General features: G+C 38.7%; 1 protein-coding gene across 1 annotated transcript in view; it reads right to left on the bottom strand.

Moving 5' to 3' along the window:
* Crebbp (CREB binding protein) overlaps positions 1–24,400 on the bottom strand; it is a gene marked incomplete at its 5' end in the record, with an annotated part of 132,418 nt that overhangs the window by 86,114 nt on the left and 21,904 nt on the right. Inside the window, 1 exon segment of the mRNA XM_005391317.2 lies at positions 15,985–16,697. Coding sequence (XP_005391374.1) covers positions 15,985–16,697 — 713 coding nt within the window.

Here is a 24,400-nt window from a genome sequence, read left to right as displayed (position 1 = left end):
AACCAAAGTACCATATTCTTTTATCTTTAAATAAATAGTAATACTCACAGATACATATACATACTAGTATGGCTTTGAAAATTACAACCAATGATAGATATCTGTACTTCCTGATGAGAAAATATCATTAGCATTCAGTTTATGTTTCTGATCATGTGGCTGCTTAGAGCATTCTAGATTCCTGTCTCAGAACATTCAGGAAAGGGACTCATTCATATGCCCACAACCAAAAAGAAAGTGAAATATTTACTCAGGGAGAATGTATATCATAGCAAGAACATCAAAGGTAATCAAAGATACTTGGGCTAAGCCCAGGACATTCCCATGAGGTGGTACAAGCCACACAATGAGACAGTCATGCATGTACTACCAGTAGCTTAGAGCTGCATGGCAGCAAGACATTCGAATTACAGCCTGGTTGTAAACATGACAAAGATAGCAGAACATGGTCCTCCACACCCTTATGTATGTGCTGCACAAAGACTCCTCCCAAAGAGGACAGTAGGGAAAACAGTAACCTTTATCGTGGAGAAAGCTGACAGACAAGACATCAGCCAGTGACCCACAGCAACAACTGCAATGGTAATTCAGCCGACAATGTGTACCTCTGATAATAAGTGATGAAAATATTTAATCTTGATAATCTTCCTCAGAAATATCCAGAGCCTCAATCTTAGAAAAACATACAAATCTCAAAAGAAGGGAATCCTACAATATATCTGAGTGGTTCTCAAAACCATCAAGGTCATTGAATACTAAGGAAAGTCTTAAGAAAATGTCACAACCAAGAGAAGTCATGGGAAACTTAAAAAAACAAAACTAAATGCAGTATGGTTGTCCTGAATGGACTCCTAAAACAGAAAGGACATGGAAGGAAAAATCAAGGAAATCAGATTAAAGCACGGACTTCAGCTAATTATCAGGTATTATTAATACTGATTCAATAACTGTGACAAATGTACCACAGTAACATGAGATGTAAGCAGGAGAAGCAGTGTGGGAATGGGGGAGGGGAGACATGAGAGACTGCACTATTTTCCAATTTCTTTATAAATTTAAAATAGTTCTAAAATAATAAAGTTGAGCTGGGATTGGTGGTACACACCTGTAATCCCAGCCCTCGGGAGGCTGAGGCAGGAGGATCACTGCAAGTTCAAGGCCAGCCTGGGCTATACAGTGAGTTTGTTTATTTAATTTTTTTTTGAGACAAGGTCTAACTATGAAGTTAAGGCTGGCCTTGACCTCACTTTGTAGGCCAGGATGGTCTCGAACTTGCAACGATCCTTCTGCCTCAGCCTCCCGAGTGCTGGGATTACAGGCATGCGCCACCACGCCTGGCTACACGGTGAGTTTAAAACCAGCCTAAACTGCATAGTGCGACCATGTCACCAAAAAAAAAAAACTATGATAAAAATATGATAAGTATCAACATGTATTACTTTTGACTAACAGAAACAGTTGCTCATTATATTGTTCTTGTGTGTTTAGAACACTTAAAAAATACAAAGTTATAAATCAAACTTTTTTATGGCCAGTAGTAGGAATTGAGCAGCACCTTGAGCATACTAGGCAAGCACTCTACCAGTGAGCCACATCCTCAGCCCTTGTAATTTTTATTTTGAGATAGGGTCTTGCTAAGCTTTCCAGGCTGGCCTCAAACTTGTGGTATGCTACTCCAATCTCCTGAATAACTAGAATTACAGATGTGCACCATATAGTACCTGACTAAACTATGAACTTTTCTTTGCTGCTATAAAGTAAAATATTTAAAAGGCAAGATCACTTTTTAGAATCACATGTAAGAGAAACTATAATTATGCTGCCTTTCTGCATTTAGGCAAACACACATTTTTCTAGACAGAAAAGTCCATTTCTTTACGGGTTTTGCAAAACCTACTCAGCTGGAGCACCAAAGCCTGATCAGATAACAGGCAAAGCGTAGTAGTCAAGGTTATGTTTCCATGAGATGTCAGCAATAAAACCTTTCCTTACAACAAAAAATACTCTCGATTCCTGGTACACCCACAAAAATTCTGGTTCATTACAATGAAAAACACTCCTGGTTAGGCTGGGTGTGGTGGCACACACCTGTAATCCCAGCACTGGGGAGGATGGGGAGCACTGGGGAGGATCATTGACAGTTTGAGACCAGCCTGGGGAGCAAAGTAAGCTCAAGCCCAGCCTGAACTGCATAGTGAGACCCTGTCTCAAAAAGACAGACAGACAGACAGACAGACAGAAAAAGAGAAAGAGAGAAAGCAAAGAAAAATACTCCTGGTAAATGACTCATGCCCCAGCTATCTGTTCTATATATTTTGTGTATGGGGGAACCTGTTATATACACAAAAAATAAGGCACTATACATCCCCCTGTTATCTTATAAACAAAAGAATACAGCAGAAAAAATAGACTTTGGAGTCAGTCAAGGGAAGGTTTTAAGTAAAAGTCTGCTACTTTGTAACATGTATAATTTGAATAATCTGAACAGGCAAGAAACTGGCACAGACAATTTCATTCCTTGTGTAAAACAGATCTTGCACTTACTTCACAGAATTCTTAAACTTCTGAGAGGACGCAAGACTATGTTTGCAAAGCTCCCAATAACAGAGTGCCAGGTACAATGGGCAGGTCCTTGCACACTCTCTTTAACATAATCAGGAAGAGTATACAGAGTAACTGTTATTCACAAAATTGTGCTGAAATTTTATGCCATAAAGCAAATACATGTATTTTTAAATGCCAAAAATATTACATGGTAATCAACATAAAAATCCTTAATTATTTTAGTTCGGTGACAGATGGACAGTAAATTACTATCTACAACAGTGTAACTCCTTCCAAAACTCAGCAAAAACATTTTGGAAAAGCCAGTCCTTGAAGTTATGCTTTCGACCCATTTACATGAAGAATGTTAGGCACAGTACTTTCCAGTTTTATATACTGAATTTATTCCATGAACAATTCAGAAAATAACAGGTATTTTTTAGTGTAAAGTACATAATCACCATGGGTCACCGTTACTTGCTATAGTACATTCAAACCATCAAAAGACGGAATACCCCCCAGTGAATCTACATACCACAATTACATAGCAGATACCACCTGAACTTGTCTGAGGAGTCCCCAGGTGTGTGACTACTAAGAAACTGTGAGCAGATGAGATTCTGGAGATGGCATAATGCTGGAGACAGAACCTATGATCAACTGGAGTTTTGAGGCCTTGCTTACCAGCCCAGGAATTGAACAGAAACTCCTTCCCCGAAAGACCATGTCTTAAACAAAGGCATGCTTCAAGGTATGACCTAGAAAAGTTTAAAAATAACCTTGGAAGGATCAAACTGATCTATAATGAACATGAAACTAATTCCAACTGAAGACAACAAACCCTACTCAATCATGTGTCAACCACAATGTCCCCCTACAGAGTGAAAAATTATTAGACATGCAGAGAGGCAAGAAAATGTGACCATACCCAGGAATTTTATATTTAAATAAACTAAACACTGCAAATAAAACAGACAATGAGATGACAGATACTGAAATTATCTTTCAAAAGAAGGGTCAGAAAGGAGGAAAAAAGGAACAAAACAAAACAAATTGAAAACCAGTAGCAAGATGAGACACCCAACCATTATCAACATTAAATGTAAATAGCCGGGCATGGGGGCCCATGCCTGTAATCCCAGCACTCAGGAGGCTGAGGCAGGAGGATCACTGCGCGTTTGAGACCAGCCTGGGCTACAAAGTGAGCTCAAGGCCAGCCTGAACTGCATAGTGAGACCCTGTCTCAAAATAAGACCACACACAAAAAAAGTAAATAAACACTCCAATTAAAAGACTAAGATTGTCAGTATAAATAAAAAACAAGATCTACCTCTATGCTGTTTATAAGAGGCACATTTTAAAAGAGACAAAAGGGTAAAAAAAATATACTTTGTGAACAGGACATGGTGGTACATGCCTGTAATCCCAGCATTTGGGAGGCTGAGGCAGGAGGACCACTGCGAGTTCGAGGCCAGCCTGGGCTACAAAGTGAACTCAAGGCCAGCCTGAAGTACATAGCGAGACTCTGTCTCAAAAAGACAAAAAAACAAACAACAACAACAAAAAAACACATAACACTTTGTGAACACTGATCATAAGAAACTAAGAAGCGCTATAACAAAAAAATTAGACTTCAAGACAGAATATTAATAAAGAGAAATACTTCATAATGGTAAGAGGTTCAGTGTATCAGGGGAACTATAACAATCAAAAACACAGAGTCTGTCAAAAAAAATGTATACATATTTCAGCAGCTCGCCATACTGATAAAATGTTTGGAGACTAATGACCATCACTTGGAGCACCTCCTATAATTGTAGAGGCCACAGGTAACTTATATTAATCTCATGATGTCTCAATAAATTTAGTATTAAAATATTTACACAGCTGGGGATTCAGCTCAGCAGCAGAGCTCCTGCCTGGCAAGCGCAAGGTCGTGAGTTCGATTCCCGGTACCAGAGAAAAACAAAACAAAAAGAAAAAATATTTATACAAGTTTTTCTTTTCTCAATGTACACATTTTGGGGGGTATTCTGCATCTATTTACCTAACAGATTCCCAACACACAAAACAAGCAGACTTTGTCTAATTAAAAGAAAAAAAACGGACCAATCTACAATTATAGATCAATTATCTTAATGCTCTTCAGTACCAATAGGATAGATTTAAAAAAAAAAAAAGACTGCCTGAATACATCAATTTATTCTGACATTTATGAAATGCCAAAACCTACCATTATAGGAGTTAGTCTTTTTGAGCATACACAGAGCATTCATCAAGAAACACACAGGCTGGTCCATAAAGTAAGTCTCAATGAATTTCAAACTATAAAAATAATACAGAGAATGTTCTCTGAACAGAATGGAATTAGAAATCACTAAGAAAATAGTATCTGCAAAATTTCCAAATATTTGAAAATTAAGTAATAGTTAACACAATCCAGAGGTTAAAGAAGAAATCACAAATGAAATATGAGAATGTTTTGAACTAAATGATAATTAAAATTTATGGAATATAATTTTAGAAATACTTAGGGGATTTACTGGTTTAATGAAGTACTGAAGAACAGACAAGGAAATGGAAGAGATACACACAATTTAGGGGAAAATTTATTATTCAAATGTCAATGCTGGGAAAATGTAGTCAATATCTAAAATGTTCTAAGAAGCTACATAAAGCACAGAGAACCCAAATTAAGCAAAAGAAAAAAATTTTACAAAGATAGAAATAAATTACACAGAAAACCAAGCTGGGTACAGTGGCACATTCCTGTAATCCCAGCACTCTGGAAGGTTGAGGAAGGAATAATCTCAAATTTGAAACTAGCCTGGTCAACTTAGCAAGACCCTGTCTCAAAATAAAAAATAAAACAAGGGCTGTAGATGTAGCTCTCTATATGAAGGCCCTGGGTTTAATCCCCAGTACACTGGCAGAGATGAGGGGAGGAATATATTGACAAAAATCAAAAAGTTAACAAATTCTAGTCTAGACTGATAGGGAAAAACAAGAGAAAAGCACAGATGAACACTGAACATTACTACAGATCTGACATATACTAGAAGGAAATGAAATATTAAGGACACTTGCCTGGCTTGGTGGTACATGCCTATAATTCAAGCACTTGGAAAGCTGAGGTGGGAGGACTGCTATGAGTTTGAGGTCAGTCTAAACTGCACAGCAAGCCCTTTGCTCATACATACATACATACATACATACATAAGATAAAATCAAATCCTAACCAAGAAAACCACCTTTATGCCAAGTCAATTCAAAAATGAGAAGGGAAAACTTGAAAAAAAATGAATGACCAAAGTAACACAAGACATAGAAAACATGAATAACCTAGCATATGTTAAAATAACTGAACCATAATTAAAAACCTTCCCACCAGGAAAATTTCAGACCCAGACAGCTTTACCAGTGAATTTTACCAAAGATTTAAGGAATAAATAATACTAATTTAGATAAAATCTTTCAGAAAAGAAAGGAAAAGGGAGTCTTTCTTATCTAATTTTATGAAGCCAGTGTATTCTTGATACCAAAACCAAATAAAAACATTACAAAAAAAGAAAGAAAATTAAACACTCACACCTCTTAAAAAATACAGGCATAAATCCTGAATGCTATTTCCATTAATAACATTCAACAATATATGAAAAGAAAAATATTCCACAATCAAGTGGCATTGCCCCAGGAATGCAAGGTTGGTTCAACATTAGAAAGATATAATTCACCATATTAATGTAAAGAACTAAAGTAGAAAAAAAAGAATGAAGAAAAAAACCCTATTGTCACCAAATGAAGGAAAAACAACAAAATTCAGTAACAATTTAAGATCAACAGACTCAACAAAGGAAGAAGAGAAGGGGATTTTCTCCATTTGATAAAGGTTATCAAAAAAGCCTATACCTAACATTATATTTTAAAATGAATGAATGCTTTCTTTTTCAAATTAAGAACAACACAAAGGATGTACACTATCATTGCTTTTATAAGCGGAGTAATAAAGCCAGAAAACTGAATAAAATGTATACAAATTAATAGAACTGGTAGGTGAACTCATCAAGGTCAAAAAATACATCATTAGTACAGAACCATCAATTACATTTCCCCATATTAGCCACAAATAAGTCAAATGATTCAGAATCTAGAAACTAAACAAACAGAAACAAGAAAACCCTCATATATTTACTGTAAAAATAAAGTATACTAATGGAAGAAATAATTAAGCTGGACTTCATTAAAATTAGAAACATCTGACCTGGGGCGCACACACAGAATCCCTGCATTCTGGAGGCTAAGGTTGGAGGATTACGGGGAATTTGAAGCCAGACTGGGCAACACAGTGAATTCAACTCCAACACAGTACATTCAAAGCCAGTGAGATCTTTTCTCAAAACAAAACTAAACTAAACTAAAGTAAAAACTTTTGCCCTTTGAAAGACAATGTCAAGAGAATGAAAAGTCAAGCCATAGAGAAAAAAAGTAAGCAAATTATCCAAAATATACAAAGAACTCTTAAAATTCAACAATAAGCAAGCAACCTGATTTAAAATGGACCAATGATCTTAATAGACTTAACCTCACCAAAGAAGATACACAGATAGCATATAAGTATATGAAAAGGTATTTCATAACATCAGAAAAATGTGAATTAAAACACTAAATACCACTATATATCAACACCAAATGCTAGTAAGAATGTGGAGTAATAGGAACTCTCATTCACTGTTAGTGGGAGTGCAAAATGGTAAAGCCACTTTGGAAGACAGTTACGTTGTTTCTTACAAAACTACACATCCTGTATTATTACCATATGAGCCAGCAATTGTGCACAATGGTTTTTATCCAAAGGTACTAAAAGCATGTCCACACAAAGACCTACACATGGATAGTTATAGTAGTTTTATTTATAACTGCCAAAATTTGGAAGCAGCCAAGCTGTCCATCAGTAGCCAAATGGATAAATGTCATAAAAAGACAAAGAGAAACCTTAAATGCATACGACCAAGGGAATAAAACTAATCAGCAAAGACTACCTACTATATGATTCCAAGAATATGACAGTGTGGAAAAGATGAAACTCTAACCACAGTAAATCACTGTTAAGGTTTGAAGAAAGAAAGAAGAAACTAACCAGAGAATATTTTTATGGCAGCGAAACTACTTTGTATATACAATCATGATGGATACATGACATTATACATTTGTCCAAACTCAAGTGAGGTATACCAGTAAGAGCAAAAACTAAGGTAAACTATGGAGTCTCGATGATTATGATGTGTCAAATGGATTAATCAACTATAATAAATTGTACCACTCTGGTGGGAAGTGTCAACAAAGGGGAAGATTGTGCGTGGAGGGGAGGGTATGTAGGCAATCACTGTACCTTCTTCATTTTACTGGAAAGCTAAAAGTGCTCTAAAAAATTAAAATCTTTAGCTGAGCACAGTGGTATACACCTGTAATCCCAGCACTCTGGAAGGCAGAGGCAAGAAGACTGCAAATTTGAGCCCAGCCTGGGCAATTTAGTGACACCCTGTCTCAAAATTTAAAAATTTTAAAAGGCCTGGAGATGTGGCTAAGTGTGAAGGCCCTGAAGGCCAGCACAATACATAAATCTATAGTTTTCATCACAAGTTGTTGTTTTGTTTTAGACCAGGTCAAGCCATACAGTCAGGCTGGTCTGGTCTCCAACTCACTTAAGTAGCCCAGGATGGCCTCAAAGTTAAGGCAATCCTCCCCTTCCTCAGCCTCCCAAGTGCTGGGATTACAAGCATATACCTCCAGGCCCAGCCTCTATTTCTTTTTTTTAAGCTACCTTATAACAATACAAAAGTCATGGTTAGGTTGCAAGCTATGGACCAGATGTAGAGCATGGGCCATGTGACCCTTCAGAGTCTAGAAACAGACCCTCCTTATCCGGTCAAGCACATTTCCAGTTTTTTATCCAAGGGAAAAGAAAACTTGTACGTACACAAAAATGTTCACAGAAGCTTTATTCATAATAGCTCCAAAATGGAAAGCACTCCAATGTCTATCAATAGGACAATGGATAAGCAATATGTTGCACACTCATGCAACAGAATACCATTTAGCAATTAAAAAAGAAAGCCAACTACAGATTTAGTACACATGGATGAATTTCAAAAAACAAATATGTAGTGGGGTTTGGGAGTAGGGAACACAACAGAGCATATGATTCCATTTATATGAAGTTTGAGCACAAGCAAAACCAATCCATAGTGAAAAATGTCAGCAGTGACCGCTGGGTTAGGGTTGGGAAAAAAGGAAAAGGGAAGGGTACAAAGTAACTTTTTAGGTAAGAGAAACATCCTGGATCTCCACAGGAGATGGGTTATAGGAATCTGTGAGTTGTGACTGATACAAGATTTGCTCATTTCACTCCATGTAAATTAAATCTTCAAAAGTGTTGAAAGTAAAATAGAATATTTTTAACATTAATATAGGTATGTATTTAATTTCAGATTCTTAGGGTTGACCTTTAGTTGATGAAATAACAAAGAAGATTAGTGTTTCGTACTACTCTTCAAAGTAATTACTTGGGAGAGTTATCAAGTAAGTCTTCATTGTTGCTATAAAACGTCCACTCTGGTTGTGTAACAGTGAATAATCAGCTACAAAACTAACCAGGAGAAAGAAACACTGACTCTGATTTTAAAAAGATGTATCATTATAGATCACAGACTGGTCAGTAAAACATCAAATAGTTAATACCTGGTACAACCGGGTGATGGAATCACAGGTAACACTTTTCTAGACCTTATGCTTTCAAATATTGTACACTTCTATGATTAGAAAATGTTCTCTGAAAACATTACAAAAGGGGTCTACCACAGTCTTATGCAACAAAGCAGCCCTCCTCAATTGTCAAAAACTCAGTCAACTTAGGCACTGTGCTGAGAATGTCACAGATACATCTCATTTAAGTAGCACAATAATTCTATAAAATTTCCCCTTTTAACTGACACGCCAATTCTCAGAGACAGATTCTATTATAATCCTCGTTTAAAAGACAACAAGAAAAAAAAAAAAAAGAAACAAGCTAAGTAATCTTCCCACAGGTAACAATTAACTGGAGCCTGCGTATTAACTGAGGCAGTCAGCCCCAGACCTTAAAATCCAAGCTCTGCTCTTGAGCACTTAGCTGTCCTATGTCTGAAAAGGTAGTCAGTCCAGGCTGCTGCTGAGTGTACTGAATACTATTATGATTCAATCCATTTTGTATAAAATATAATATCATTTAATTACAAAGACTTTAAAAGAAATTCATGGGTAATCATGGGGGAGGTCAGGCACATCTTGAATCACACATTCTAAAGGGTATCTTCTGTTTTTAAAAAAGAATGTCTGAGAATTTTAGCACAACTCAAAGTTTTTAAAACCTGGATAAAAAAACATCTATTAAAATACAAACTATAAAACTGATCCAAGAACAGGCTACACAGGTTAGTGATTAAGAGGTCCTTAGCTGGACTACCTGGGATACAAGCAGGTTCTGTCACTTACTGGCTATGTGAGCACAAGAAGTTACTCAACATTTGTGCCTCTCCATTTCTTAACCTGTATCATAGTGGTAACATAGCACCTGTAACATAGTAACATAGCATGTACTACCTACTTGGTACTTTTTCGAAGTGAAAGCTAAAAGAATTAAATATTGTTAGGTTGTTCTCAATAGCAAATGTGAATACGTGGATAGGTAATACATAGATATATATTAATTTCACAGACCAAAAGTCCAAAAGGGCTAATATCTATAGAAAATAGCAAGAATGCTGTCAAAGATCCTAAGTCATTTGGGGGTGAGGGAAGGGACACTTGGTTTCCAAGGAAAAGGGAAAAAGGGGGCAGACCCCAAAGCGTAAGGGATTCAAGGAATAAAATCATGCCAACGCTAAATAGTCCAGAGAACAGATGTGAAAGACTTCCACACTCTCTTTGATCAAGTTAACACTGACAGAAAAATTCTGGCACAGCACAAAAGACCTGTAGGTCAATCCCATTACTGATTATTGAGAAGCAAAAATTCTAAATGAAACACTTCAAATAAAATTTAGGATTGCATTTATAACTTAATTTTATAAGTATAGGAATGGTTTAATTTGGTATTAGGAAACCTAAGAAGATAAAGCAAAAACATCTCAGGATAATTACTACAGGTGTTAGGAATAGGATAAAGTCTGACATCTAATAAATGAGGAACAGATTATGCTTCAATTTTAATACTGACTGCAAACTAAAGCTCACATTATACTTTTGAAACACTAGATTCAAGAGTCAGAAACAGATGCCAAAGAGCATAAACATTGGTACAAATACTGGCAAAGAGAAGACAAAAGTTACCAATAATGCGAAAAATCACTGTCCACTTGGAAAATTCAAGAGAATCACTTTGAAAAGTATTAGAATACAAGAATTCCATAAAGTGGGCAGATTACCAAAGTGACATATACACATCAACATCTTATATAAAACAACTAATTAGATAATGAACCAGAACTCATCCCCCAATAACAACTAAGACCATAATGGCAACAGGAATCCAGAAACAAACATACTAAAAAAAGGTATACTACCTAGATAAAGAAAATTATATTACCTTTCTGTCAACATATGAAAGGATATACTTCTATGAATAGAATAAGAGGAGTCAAGAAGTAATAAAATATTGAAATGCCACATTTTTAAACTAGACATGGTGGTACACATCTGTACACAGGAGGCTGAGGTGGGAGGATCAAAAGTTGAGCCCAGCCTGGGCAACTCAATGAGACCCTGTCTTTGAAAAGGCTAGGTATGTAGCACAGTGGTAAGATCATATACCTCATATGCACAGAGCTTGGGTTCAATTCTCAGGATAGCACAGGATTCAACACAATCCCAACCAAAATCTCAAACTTTCTCAGGGGAAGGGGGTGTGTAGGGAAGGTCCTGTTTTTTTGCGGGGGGAGGGCAGGAATCAAACTCAGGACCTTGTGCTTAACAGGCAGGCACTGTGCCACTGAGCTATATCCCTAGGCCAGGGTCTTGTTTTTAACAATGTAAAAAAATAGTCCTAATGTTTATCTAAAATCATGTTTTTCTTCCTTGTTTGTCATGAAAATCACATGGAGAACTAAAAACTATTTTGATGCTCTTGCCATACATACCTCAGAGATTCTGACTTAGGTCTGCAGTGAAGCTCAGGCATTGTTTTTAAAACAGCCCAGGTAATCCTGACGTGTAGCCAGGGTTGATACCTACACATCTGAAAAGAGTGACCAGTAGCATCTTGTCTTAAAATCACCATACAACTAGGATACTAAGTTTTTGGAAAAGGAAAAGCAAAGATCAATATAACTAAGAAGAAAGGGTTCAGAAGTAGACCCAAGCCTTGTATATCTGAAAAGTGACTAAGTATTTACAAAAACACTGTACATCACGAGTCAAGAGTAAAAATGGAAAAAAAAAAAAAAAAAATGGATTACCAGGATCTACATAAATTGTATTAGCACGACTGTTAACTTGAAAAAATATACTGTTGAACCATTCTTTGCCCAATATTAACTGAGTTAAAGACTCCAGGAGTAAGGAGAAAAATACAAGAAAATACTTTTTCTATTTTTTATGGGTATAGTCACTACAGTACTTCATACATACTTACACATTCTCTACCACTGAGTTATACCCCCTCCAGCCCTTTTCCCTTTTTTTTTTGGAGACAGGTTCTCAGCTATGTTGTCCAGGCCAGTCTTGAACTCCTGGACTCAAGCGATCATCCTGTCTCAGTATTCGGAGTAGCTGAGACAATAGGCATGCACCACCACAAGCAACCCAAGAGAATATTTATAATTTTGGAACAGGAAAAGCATTTCTGAACATGACCTACAATCTAAAAGCAATAAAGGAAAACTGGATCAATTTTTTCTCATAAAAACAGGAAACATATACTTGGTAAAAATATGCATTATAAATCTGTGACTATATTCCTGCTAAAACAGACTAGGCAAATAAAAAAGGGGGGAAAACATTTATTAAAAGACTTAAACTTTTAATACAAAAAGAATAAGAACACAATCCAACAAGAATAAGCAGCTTGCTTTGCTACCTTCTACCTGTCATGAACTGTTTCTCCGCTGCGATGCCTGTCCGCCGTGTATCACCCTGCCTTGGAGCCAGCTGATTATGTACTGAAAGCTCCACAAACTGTGAGCTAAATAAACCTTTCCTCCTTTGCGGGAATGGGAAAGTAAGTGGGAAGGCCAGGCATGGTGATGCACACCTATAATCTCAGCACTGGGGAGGCTGAGGCAGGAGGATCTTTTGCAAGTTCGAAATCAGCCTGGGCTACAAAGTAAGCTCAAGGCCAGCCTGAACTGCATAGCAAGATCCTGTCTCAAAAAGACAAAAAAAAAGTGGGAAATAAGAGAAAACTAGACAAAGAACACGAACAATTAGGAAAACAGAAATACCCATGAATTTATGACAATCCTATTAAAGGTTATCTGCCTCACAGAATGACAAAAAGTACAAGAATACTTTCATCTAACAACAACCAGTGATATTATGATTTAGACAGGGACTTATTCACTGTTGGTGAAGGCGTAATTTACACAATAATTCTGAACTTTTGTTTTGATTTTTTTCTGGTACCAGGAATCAAACTCACGACCTTGCGCTTGCCAGGCAGGCGCTTTGCTGCTGAGCTAAATCCCCAGCCCCTACACAATAATTCTGGATATCTGGCAATATCTATATTTTAAATGTCAATATCCTGTACTACAAAAATTCTATTTCCAAGAATTTATCCAGCAATCTCTCAGCTGCACAAAGATGTGTGTGTGATATATATATATATATATATATATATATATAAAAGTTTTTATGAATCAAATTCATGACAACAGCAAATGCCTAGAGGGCACCTGTCTTATAAATTAAAATATACCCAAATCAGGGACTTACTATTATACCTATGAAGAATGACCGACAGTTATATGAAACACAGAACAATTTCCAACTTGTATTGTTAAGTGGCGGTTAGGAAAGCACTCACAGAGACATACAAAAAAGAAAGGAACTCAGAAAAATGTTATACTGTAGTACTACTCTATGTTTGGGGAGCTATCATCAATACACTCACCCCTCTCTCTGTGCCTCTACATGTACAGACTACCCGTGGGGCAAGATAAGAAATAATAGATGCTTTGGTGAAAGAATATGGGAGAACAGAAGTTCAAGAATTATGAGACAGAGCAGGCATGATGGCACACAATTGTAATCCCAGAACTTGGGAGGCTGAGGCAGGATGACTGCACAATCAAAATAACAGTTTCTTCAACAAAAAAGTCAAGGATCCCATAGACTGGGGGTGGTGACCCTATGGCACGCATACCAGAGGGCTGCTTGTTATTACTGAAAGCTCTAAAAGGTTCACCATCACTGCAACAGAGTAACAGATTTGTATGATCCCTACCCACTGACTAAAATACATACTATTCAGATTCTGAATAAAAATCTGTAAAAACAAATAATGAAATATAAGACCACTGGAAACTTGCATAGTGGATACTGGGTCACATGAAGAAATGATTATTTACATGTGGTAATAATCTTGCACTTAGGTCAAAGCCTCACATGTATAGACATTTTATCAATGGCTCCCTATGTACAATTCAGGGCACTGGACCTTTCAGGGGACACATCATCAAACCTGTCTCTACAAAACACTAAGACAGGACCTGACTTTCTCATTCTCATCACAAGAACGAAACAGAGTTTCCCAAACTCTGAAGTGTAATGCCACTTTGACTGCTAATGTAATGTGCTTATGTTTTAAAATTCTCTGTAAAAATTTTAAAGAAATCTCTGTGAGGTCCACAGTAACTCTTAAGTTTATTCAGAAATCCTGGTACCAAAACATTTGAGAATCACTGCATTATGCTATGTTACTTTTATATATGACTTGAAGTCTCCAAAACAAAAAGGATTTTTAAACTGGGTAGTGTGGACTAATGCGTGAAGTAGGAGGGTATAAACACTGATCTATCCAGGAGCCATAAGCATGTCAGAAATCCTCTCTCAATCCAATTCTGAAAGGCACAAACCCAGATCTTTCTTTAAATGCCAAGTACAACTAAAATTTAAGTTCACATCTCCCTCTCTCAGTATTTCAAAAGATAAAAGCAACTAATTTAGAGCTCTCAGCCTTTTAGGCGCCTCAGGACTATCTGAAAAGTTTAGCCTGGTTTCCGAGTTGGCAAGTATGCCCTTCCAACCAGCTCCAGGTAATGTCAAGGCTGCTAGACTGGGGACCCTAGTTTGAGAACTACTACCCTGGTGTTCCTAGTGAAACCCAAGGATTCACACTTACCCCGATTCTGCTCAACCTCTCTCCTGTTAACTATGGCAGGACCTACCCTCCTTGGAACACAGGTTCCTCTGGAGTAAGATGAAGACTATTTCAGTAAACATCTTCTTAGGTGGGTATAAGGAGGAAGTACCTCATTAGCTGTGTAAAATGAGGTATTAAGTATCCTTTCCTAAAACGACTGTGTAATAAAAAGTTGATTCTCAGCAGAAGTTGCCTCTTTCAACCATCTGGTCCTATTTCTACACATTTTCCTCAGGGGCTGAAAAGTGGCAACTACTCCAAAGGCATTCCCTGTATTTACCAACTGCCTGACCTGCAGGCTATTCTGGTGGCTTCTCTTTTTGTTTGTTTGTTTTTCTGTTTTTCTTCCTGTACCGGGAATAGAACTCATGACCTTGCGCTTGCCAGGGAGGCACTGTGCCGCTGAGCTAAATCCCCAGCCCCTCTGGTGGCTTCTTAAGAGTTCTCATTTTAATCATCCACAGTGGTGCACTTCTGTAATTCGTGCTACCTGGGAGACTAAGGCAGAAGGATCACAAGTTTAAAAACACTGTGGGCAACTTAGCCAAACACCTGTTTCAAAACAAAGTGGGCTGGCGATATAGCTGAGTGGGATATAGCCTAGCACATGAAAGGGGGTGTATTCAACCCCCAGTTTAAAAACAGAACATCAAAGCGAGGAGTGGTGGCACACACCTGTAATACCAGCACTCAGGAGGCTGAGGCAGAACGACTATCAAGTTTGAGGCCAGCCTGGGCTACGTAGTGAGCTCAGGGCCAGTCTAAACTACATAGCAAGACCCTGTCTCAAGAAACCAAAAATAAAAACAAATAAAAAAATCCTAAAACAACAATAAAAACAAAACACATTAATTTTAAAGACATGGGACAGAGATCTTTATCCCAGAAAGAAAGCCTCCACATAACAAATCTGTTTTTTCTACATATCAGTGGTGTGTGCAAAGCCTGACAGGAGGGATAGGATGTGGCCATGTGTCCCATCTTACCATCTTTGAAAGAACCCACGGTTGGGTAGCAAGGGTCAAGCACTTCAGCTTACTTACCTTGGCCATGCCTCCTGCCTGCGCCGTGTTCAGTCCCGCATGACCAGCCATTTGTGGGGAAACCTGCGTTAAGGTCTCAGCCAGGACACTGCTTGTGGCTCCCTGCATGGCTGGAGCAGGGTATGGCATTCCAGCTCCCCTTCCTCTGCCAGCAGCTCCAAGAGATCCATTCATGACTTGCGCTTGCCCTTGCTGGGCCTGATTCATTAAACTATGGCCAGAGTTACTATTGAGGAGGCCAGGGTGCGTCTGGTTAAAGTTAGCATTCATGCAGATCCCAGGTCCAGTCTGAGATGTGGCAGGGCTGCTGGTTACCAGCCCCACTTGCTTTTGTGCTTGTGGATTCAGTGCTTGGGAAGCAGGGGGTGTGGGTCCAGAGGTGCTGGCTGCCTGTTTGGGCAGGCTGGCAGCTGACGAATCTCCCTGGTTCAGGGGGCTTTTGCCCATGGCACCCAGGCTGGCCATGTTCGTAGTGTTCGGCTGCCCTTGGGCCTGGCCACCGAGGCCCTGCTGCACAGGGCTGCTGGCGCTCACATTTCCTATTCCTGGGTTGATACTAGAGCCAGTGCCTCCTCGAAGAAGCTCCGATAATTGTTTATGTTTGGAAGCAGCATCTGGAACAAGGTTCCCACTGTTTAAAAGGCCTAATTCGCCTCCATTGGGGATCAGCTCATCAGGAAGATCATTTTCCAAGTCAAACAAAGATCCAAAATCTAGAATTAAACAGAAACAAGAAGATAAGCAACCATAATAGCTCTCCAACTGTAATATGTTACTATGATCTTAATAGGACATTTCACACCAACACTAGCATGTCTTAAAAGTATTATTGGGACCAGGAATATAGCTCAGTGGTGCAGCACCTGTCTGGCCAGTATGAGGTCCTGAGTTCAATTCCCAGTACCCCACCCCCCAAAAAAAGTAATGTCAAAATGACTTGAAACTTCACTTGGGAAAGCAAGGAAAAATACTTTTCAGATTCTGAAAACGGAAACATTAAACAAAGATAAAAAGAGGGCTCCCAACCCCTCAAAAAAGCCAGGTGTGGGGGCAAATGCCTGTAATCCCAGCACTCAGGAGGCTGAGGGAGGAGGATCGTTGTGAGTTTGAGGCCAGCCTCCACTACAAAGTGAGCTCAAGGCCAGCCTGAACTGTATAGTGAGACCCAAAAACACACACACACAAAAAAAAAAAAAAAAGAAAAAAAAGAGGGTCAGCCCTGCTAATTTTTACCATACCTAAAAATAATAAATAGTATGGTATGATGAAAAACTCAGATACATAAATTAAAGGGTAACAATGAGAAGTCCAGAAACTTACTAAATTAAAACATTAAAATGCCTTTTAAAATGTATGTGTGTAAAAACTAGTATGATACAGCCAGGGGTGGTGGCATGCACATACAATCCCCACACTGAGGGAAGCTGAGGTAAGAGGACCCCAAGTTGGAGCCTAGCCTAAGCAACTTAGCGATAACAACTCTGTCTCAAAATAAAAATTTTATATGGTGATATAGCTCAGTGCACAGCCCCTGGGTTCAATTTCCAGTACCAAGGGCGAGAGGGCGTAATTAGACATTAGGTTAGATGAACAGCAATCTAAAATGGCAACCAGATTAAAGCTTGATTTTAAGTGACAGCATATATAAAAGTTAAGTAATTTTTAAAACTAGCTATAAAACGAGATTAGTGCTTTCTCACAGTATTAAAGCTGACAAAAATAATAAATACATACAAAAACTAAAAACAGTAAAATGTTTAAATATTTGTATACACGAAAGCAGTGTTGCCAGGTGTGGTGGTGCACACCTGTAACTGGAGCGCTCAGTAGGCTGAGGAAGGAGGATTGCCATAGCTTCAAGGCCAGCCTGGGCTACATAGTGAGACCCTGTCTCACAGAAGACAGAAGAAAGAAAAGAGGAGAGGAGGGGAGGGCAAGAGAAGGCAGTGTCAATCATGCACAAAGATGAGAAGCATCTTGCTTCTCAAATGGACAAACCACATAAGCAGGTAACCATACCAAAGGAAGATAAAATAGTAAACAAAACAGATCATGCTTCTTGGTCATCAAATGAAAATTTAAGCAATTCCTTTTTCTGGCTCCCCTCAAAACAACAGTCCTCTCTGAATTGTAGTTTTATCTGTATCATTTATACTCCTTCACCTTCCATTTGCCCCCACAGCAAGTAGGCTGTATTCCTTGGAACTATCCAAAACAGAAAAAGAAGATGAAGACAAAACAAAAATAAAAACAAAGGCAAGGAATATTCAGAAAGCAGTTTAGTCTGATAGTTACAGATTCTAGACTGACAACATCTCACCTGGACCTAGATCTGCCTCCAGCCCCCCACTTAGGAGCCATAAGACCTTAAGTAGGTAACTCAGCCTTTCTGTACCTCAATTTTCTCCCCTGCAAACTAGGGGTGATAATGGTCCCCACATACCCAGGGATGCTGTAAGAACTAAATGAATGAAAGTGCTGAGAACAATGCCTATGGGTGTTACACATTCAGTAAGTTACATATTTAGCTATTACTATTATCCAATTAGAGAAGGATTAATAAATTGCCATGTTATGACTGTAGAAATGTAGAAAAATGTGTGCATGTTTCAGATAAATAAGCCAATGGAAAATGCATGCAAAAGGACATATGGACTAAGATTAGAACAATGGCCGAAATGTAATATGCCAAAAATCAAATTAGCTGCACTGATACAGTAGTGGGAAGATGGGTGCTTTTTTTTTTTTAAGCACAACTACTTGCCCTCCCACCTTTAGAAATTTAAGAACTACAGTACTTCTTCAGGGCAGGAGATGCTAATGTCTGCTTACCCAATAGCCCCCCTCCCCCTCCCTGGCAAAACCAATGTGGTTCTGAGTTAGACGCCTCTAAGGAAGGGCAGCACCTTCCACGGTCACAGGAAGGAAGGTGACCAGATAAGCCAAGCAGCATGACCACCTTCTCCATGCAAGTGACACAGTTCCAGCTACAGTAAGCTGAATGGCTACTAGCCAAGATTCTTCTGGAAAATATTTTGTTTCCCAATAATAAGGGATGTTCAGAAAGAATTCCCTTCTCCTTACCAGATTTTGTCAAGGCCCTTGCAACAAGGAGAGGAGCTACCATCACTCTCATACTGGATATGGGTGCGTTTAAAAACAACACCTGAGCTGGCCAAATCTGAGCGGCTGAATTCTGGAGCCTCTCTACCTTCTGCCGACTCCGTGTTATGTGAGAAAATATACTTCCTATGGCTTAAGCTATTTTACCTGGTATTTAATGTAAAGGCCCTCCTGTCAACCTTTTACCAGGCACCTCTGGATGTACCCTGCTTTCTAGCAATTAACACAGCAAGCTGATATGTAAATCAGTAATCCTTCTTCTGGCTGTGCTCTGGTCTAGAAAACCCATCTCAGCCCTACTCAGATTAAACACAGTGATTATGCAGACTTTCTGCAGGCTTCAAAACTGACCAGGCTCTTTTCAGTCTCCCAAGTTCTCTGCACTTACCTGCCACTAGCAAACTTCTAACACACACCTCTAACACACACTAACCTGACTGTAAGGAATGACGTACTAATTGTCCAACATGTGCACACACTTGCAGTTTTTCCACACGCTTAAAAGTTAAATTGCAGATGGTAAGATCTCTTTCTAAGTATTTGAGTATGTATCAGCTAAGAACATCTTTTTTACATAATCACAGTACATTTGTCAAATTCAGAAAGTGTAACATTAAGCACATACTTAATATACTGCCTCTACTCAAACTTTGTGGTTATCCTAATAATGCGCTTTATGACATTCATTTTCCCTATGAAGAAGCAATTCAGGATCTCAGTGAATTCAGTAGTCAGACCTGTGTCTCACTTAATCTACAAAGGGTTCCCCAGCTTTTGTGTCCCTTAAGTGTTATTTCTGAAGAGTAGATAGATGACAGCCAGGTGTAGCAGTGAACTCCTTGCCCAGCACTCAGGGAGGCTGAGGCAGGAGGATTTCAAGTTCAAGCCTAGCCTGGGGAACATAGCAAAACACTGTTAAAAAAAAAAAAAAAAGAGTAGATGCCAGCTACAGCGATTTTGTAGAAGGCCTATCAGTTGGGAATATCTTTTTAGGGTCAAAAGTCTTATCATTTTGAAAAGACAAGAATATAATCCTGAATAAAGCAGACAGCTCCAAGAGAGCACAAGTATATACTTCGGGGATGACCCTTCTACAGGTCTAGGCACAGCTTTTTATGCTATTATGTTGTCCACAATCTGGAGAGTCACTAGGGTCTCCAGATACAAATCACATGTAAGTTTTTTCTTTTTTAATCCTCTCCATATAATAACAAATGTTCCAGCATTCAGGAGGCTGAGGCAGGAATATCACTGTGAGTTCAAGACCAGCCTGGGCTACAAAGTGAGCTCAAGGCCAACTGAATGCATAGCAAGACCCTGTCTCAAAAACACACACACACATACACACACACACACAAAAAAATGTTCTGTATCTGTTGCCTTCTAGGATTTGTCCACATACACACACTTTTTACTCATCACACTTTTAAAACAGTGTTCTGTTTTAAGTGTAGTGCTCCTTAATCTATGAGCATGAAAATGAAACTTCATTCTAATCAGAAAGTACAGCATTATGATACAGATCAGCTTTCCTTCCGGTATTCCTGGAGTGGGAATGAAGAGACCATATCAAGCAATGTAAACCAGACAAAGGAAAATACCCCAAATATTTCATTCCTAAAGTACAGAACAACCTACAGAATTTCTCCTGACAAATTCTTGCAAGCATTCCCAGCAGTCTTCCCAAGAGAAGGAGTCAAAGCCAAAGAACCGCAGATAACCCCAAAAGAACAGCTAGGTAAACTTGCAAGTGTGTGTCTCAGGGACCCAGCTCAGTGTAGAACAGAAAAACAGAACACAGGAGTGCAGATCCTGACTTAAAATGGGCTAAGTATCCTTGAACAAAATGCTTAATCTCTTCATTGAAATACCCTCATCCCAGGGTTACATGATCAAAGCTGGACATCTTCTGCCATGGATAGTTGTTATTTTATAATATCCTATAGAGGGGCTGGGAATTTAGCTCAGCGGCACAGTGCCTGCCTGGCAAGCACGAGGTTGTGAGTTTGATTCCCAGTACCAGAAAACAAAAACAAAAACAAAAAAAACCCAAAACAAAACGAAACAATATCCTATAGAATAGGTTCACCCTAAAATTTTCTTGCCTTTAAAAATTCTATCACTCTCAGATCTACCAGTTTTCATTTATGGCTTACTCTAGTTTTTACCAAAAGCACAGGCAGGTTTTACAGTTGTAGGCAGGGCACTATTCCTGGGCTAGTGTTTTGGTTTCAGTTTTGACTTGTCTGTAACATTCTGCCTACCTTGATCACATTTTCTCATCCTACTTCAGTCCAAACACATTTAACAACTGCTTGGGTGTATTGAAAACTGACTAATTCTTACACCCTCAGCCATCAGTCCAAACACACCTGAACATGTATACATCCAAAAGTATTAGGTATGGCATTTTAAAGACAAAGACAGGCTGCATACATACAGTATTCCTATCATCACCCATCTCACCACTTCCTTATTACAGTCTAGTTCAAAAAAACTGACAAAGCAGAGTGAAGAACATAGGCCAGGATGTTGCAAAATGGCACAACTGTGCTTTCTACGCATCACAGTGTCTCAACACACGGGGTTGAGCAATAGTAATTTGAATCATTGGAAGTTCCTAAGATTCAAGATTGAGAGCTACCACTTCCAATCCCAGGCAAACTTCTATCCATACTCAGAGCCCTAAGAGAATGCAAGCCTGAGGCTACACAAGGTCCCAAGCACTGTGCTTCTATTTCTACAGTCTGCATTCTTCTTAGCAGGGACTTTTTGGTTACATATCAAATGTCAAACACCACTTGACACACTTCCATGGCTAGGGACAAGAATGTGCTTTTTCTCTTGGTCTTCCTGGCCACCAACCTGGAGCCTGCCCCTTTCACTAAACAAATAGGAAAGAAAACAGAAGCTATAGCTTCCCAGTTTCTATTGAATACACATGGGAGTCTGAAAAGGTCCGATGAGGAAGGATGTCAGGGCTTTAGGGTAGAGAAAGTCACAATCAAGTAAGATAACAAAGGATGTTTGTTTCACTGCTAGTCAGGAACCCAGACCTACAGTCTACACACAGAGGTCCTGTTCTAGTGGTGAGCACTTCTGAACATCAAACAATAAATGGTAAAGTTGTGAGGTCTCTATTTACCATTATCAAAAATCACTACATCATCTTTTTTCAATTTTTACTTTTTATTAGCATATGTTTACAGTAATGATTACATTCCTAGCATGATTACATTCCTCATGGGGAGTTGGTACACATACATAACACATTTTAATTCTTTTTTCACCCCTTCTCCTCTCCCTTTCCCCATCTCTTGGTCCTCTTCCCTTTTGCAAAATATCTTTTTATTTCTTATTATCAATCTTTTATTTTGCTCTTGATTTATATTTTGGATTTCTCATATAAGAGAAACCATGTGATATTTTAAGCATGAAAAAGCACTATTCCATCTTAAACAAAGAACAAACTACTATTAGGTACTGAGGAGGAGAGGGAGGGACAGGCTTCTCATTTACAGAGCCGAATACCAGGATGAGCCAGGCAGGATGACATGCACCCATGGGCCTAGCTACTTGGGAAGCTGAGGCAGGAGGATCACTAAGCACAGGAATCCAAGGAAAGCCTGGGCAACATAGCAAGATTCCATCTCACAGCAACCACAAAAAACCAGGTAAGTGGCTGATTCACTCTGTCCAATCAATAATATTTAAAAACAGTGCTGTTTGAAAAGTTTCAAGGCAGGCATGGAAGTGTACACTTGCAATTCTATCACTGAGGGAGGATAATAAAGCAGGGGGATCACAAATTCAACTTCCACCTAAGCAACCTGGTGAAACACTGTCTCAAAAATAAAAAAAGCCTCTACCTCAGTAGTACAGCACTTCTGGATTCAATCTCTAATAACACACACACACACAAACACACACATACACACACACACACACACACACACACCTTTCAAATGCCATCAAACATATCCGGCTTTGAGAGCTTGTTTGATGCTTCTAGCAGGGAAGCACAGCTACTTATAGATCCTTGACCAAGGAAGCAGTCCTCCTCCATTGTGGAAAGGTGTCCTTGTCAACTGAGCACATAGCTTCAAGAGGGATAACAGGGAAATGGTGAGGGAGGAGGGGAACACCCGCCTAGACAGCCAGATCAGCCAATCAACCTTTGGTGATCAATGGCATGACAGATAATGGAGCCAGATCCCCCTCACATCCAGGGAGACAGATATGTAAATGGGAAAAGGACCAAGAGATGGAGGGAGAAGGAAGCAGGGATGAAGGAGGGGTTGTAAAGAGAAGATGTGTTATATACATGTACCAACTCCCGACAATGAATGCAATCATTATATACTGTAAACATGTACTAATAAAAATAAAATCAGGTTTAATTAAATCATCAGGTTTTCTAAAGTCTCCTCTACCTATCTTAAGACTTTATTTTTTCTTTGAATGGAAACCAAATTCTCTATACTGACAGAATTGGCTTTCTATCAAAACACGGACAAGCTATTTTTAACCATATCTTCTATTAGCCAGAAGTATGAACTTTTGTACTGTACGGATATACTGACTGAATTAAAGTTATACTACGAAGTTTACATTGTAATTGATGAAGGTCTAAGTGCCACTGGGGCGAGGATGCTGTCTGTCCAGCTCACCACTGCCTACTCTGGGCCTAGCATACAATTCTCAAAATGCATAAACTACAGAGAAAACCATTAGTAACCGAGGAAATATACACAATATCAATTTTAACAAGTTGTGTGCCTAGTTAAAAGATATAAAATGGTAATGCTAACTAACATTTATTATTACATTCTGAAAACAAAATTCTCTGGAATGCTACATTGTTTTACTAATCTTTTTTTTTTTAAAACATGTCTTTATCTTCTAGGGGCCCATTTCAGGATATTTGACCCTACTGCTACTACACCTCACCATTAATGAATCTTGATCCTAATGTTAACACAAAGATTAAATTTAGAGTAAGAAATAGTAGTGCGGGGCTGGGGATATAGCTCAGTGGCACAAGCGCCCGCCTGGCAAGCTCAAGATCCTGAGTTCGATTCCCAGTACCGCCCCCCCCAAAAGAAAGAAAGAAAGAAAGAAAGAAACAGTAGTGTGTGAAACAGCTAGATATTGTTTTGTTTAAAGGAGTTTAGGTACTGTTTGGTATGTGTTCATATTTCTCTACTTTCAAGTGTGAAACTCTTCCCATGAATATTTTCTCTCCCCACCCACTCATTTCCCGCCAGCATTCCTACACCCTGTGAAAAAGGTC

This window comes from Chinchilla lanigera, unplaced genomic scaffold, assembly GCF_000276665.1.
Source record: "Chinchilla lanigera isolate Chin_1 unplaced genomic scaffold, ChiLan1.0 scaffold00041, whole genome shotgun sequence".
In the NCBI taxonomy this organism is placed as follows: Eukaryota; Metazoa; Chordata; class Mammalia; order Rodentia; family Chinchillidae; genus Chinchilla; species Chinchilla lanigera.
Note: the sequence above shows the minus strand (reverse complement) of the source record. Positions and strands in the feature narration are given on the sequence as shown.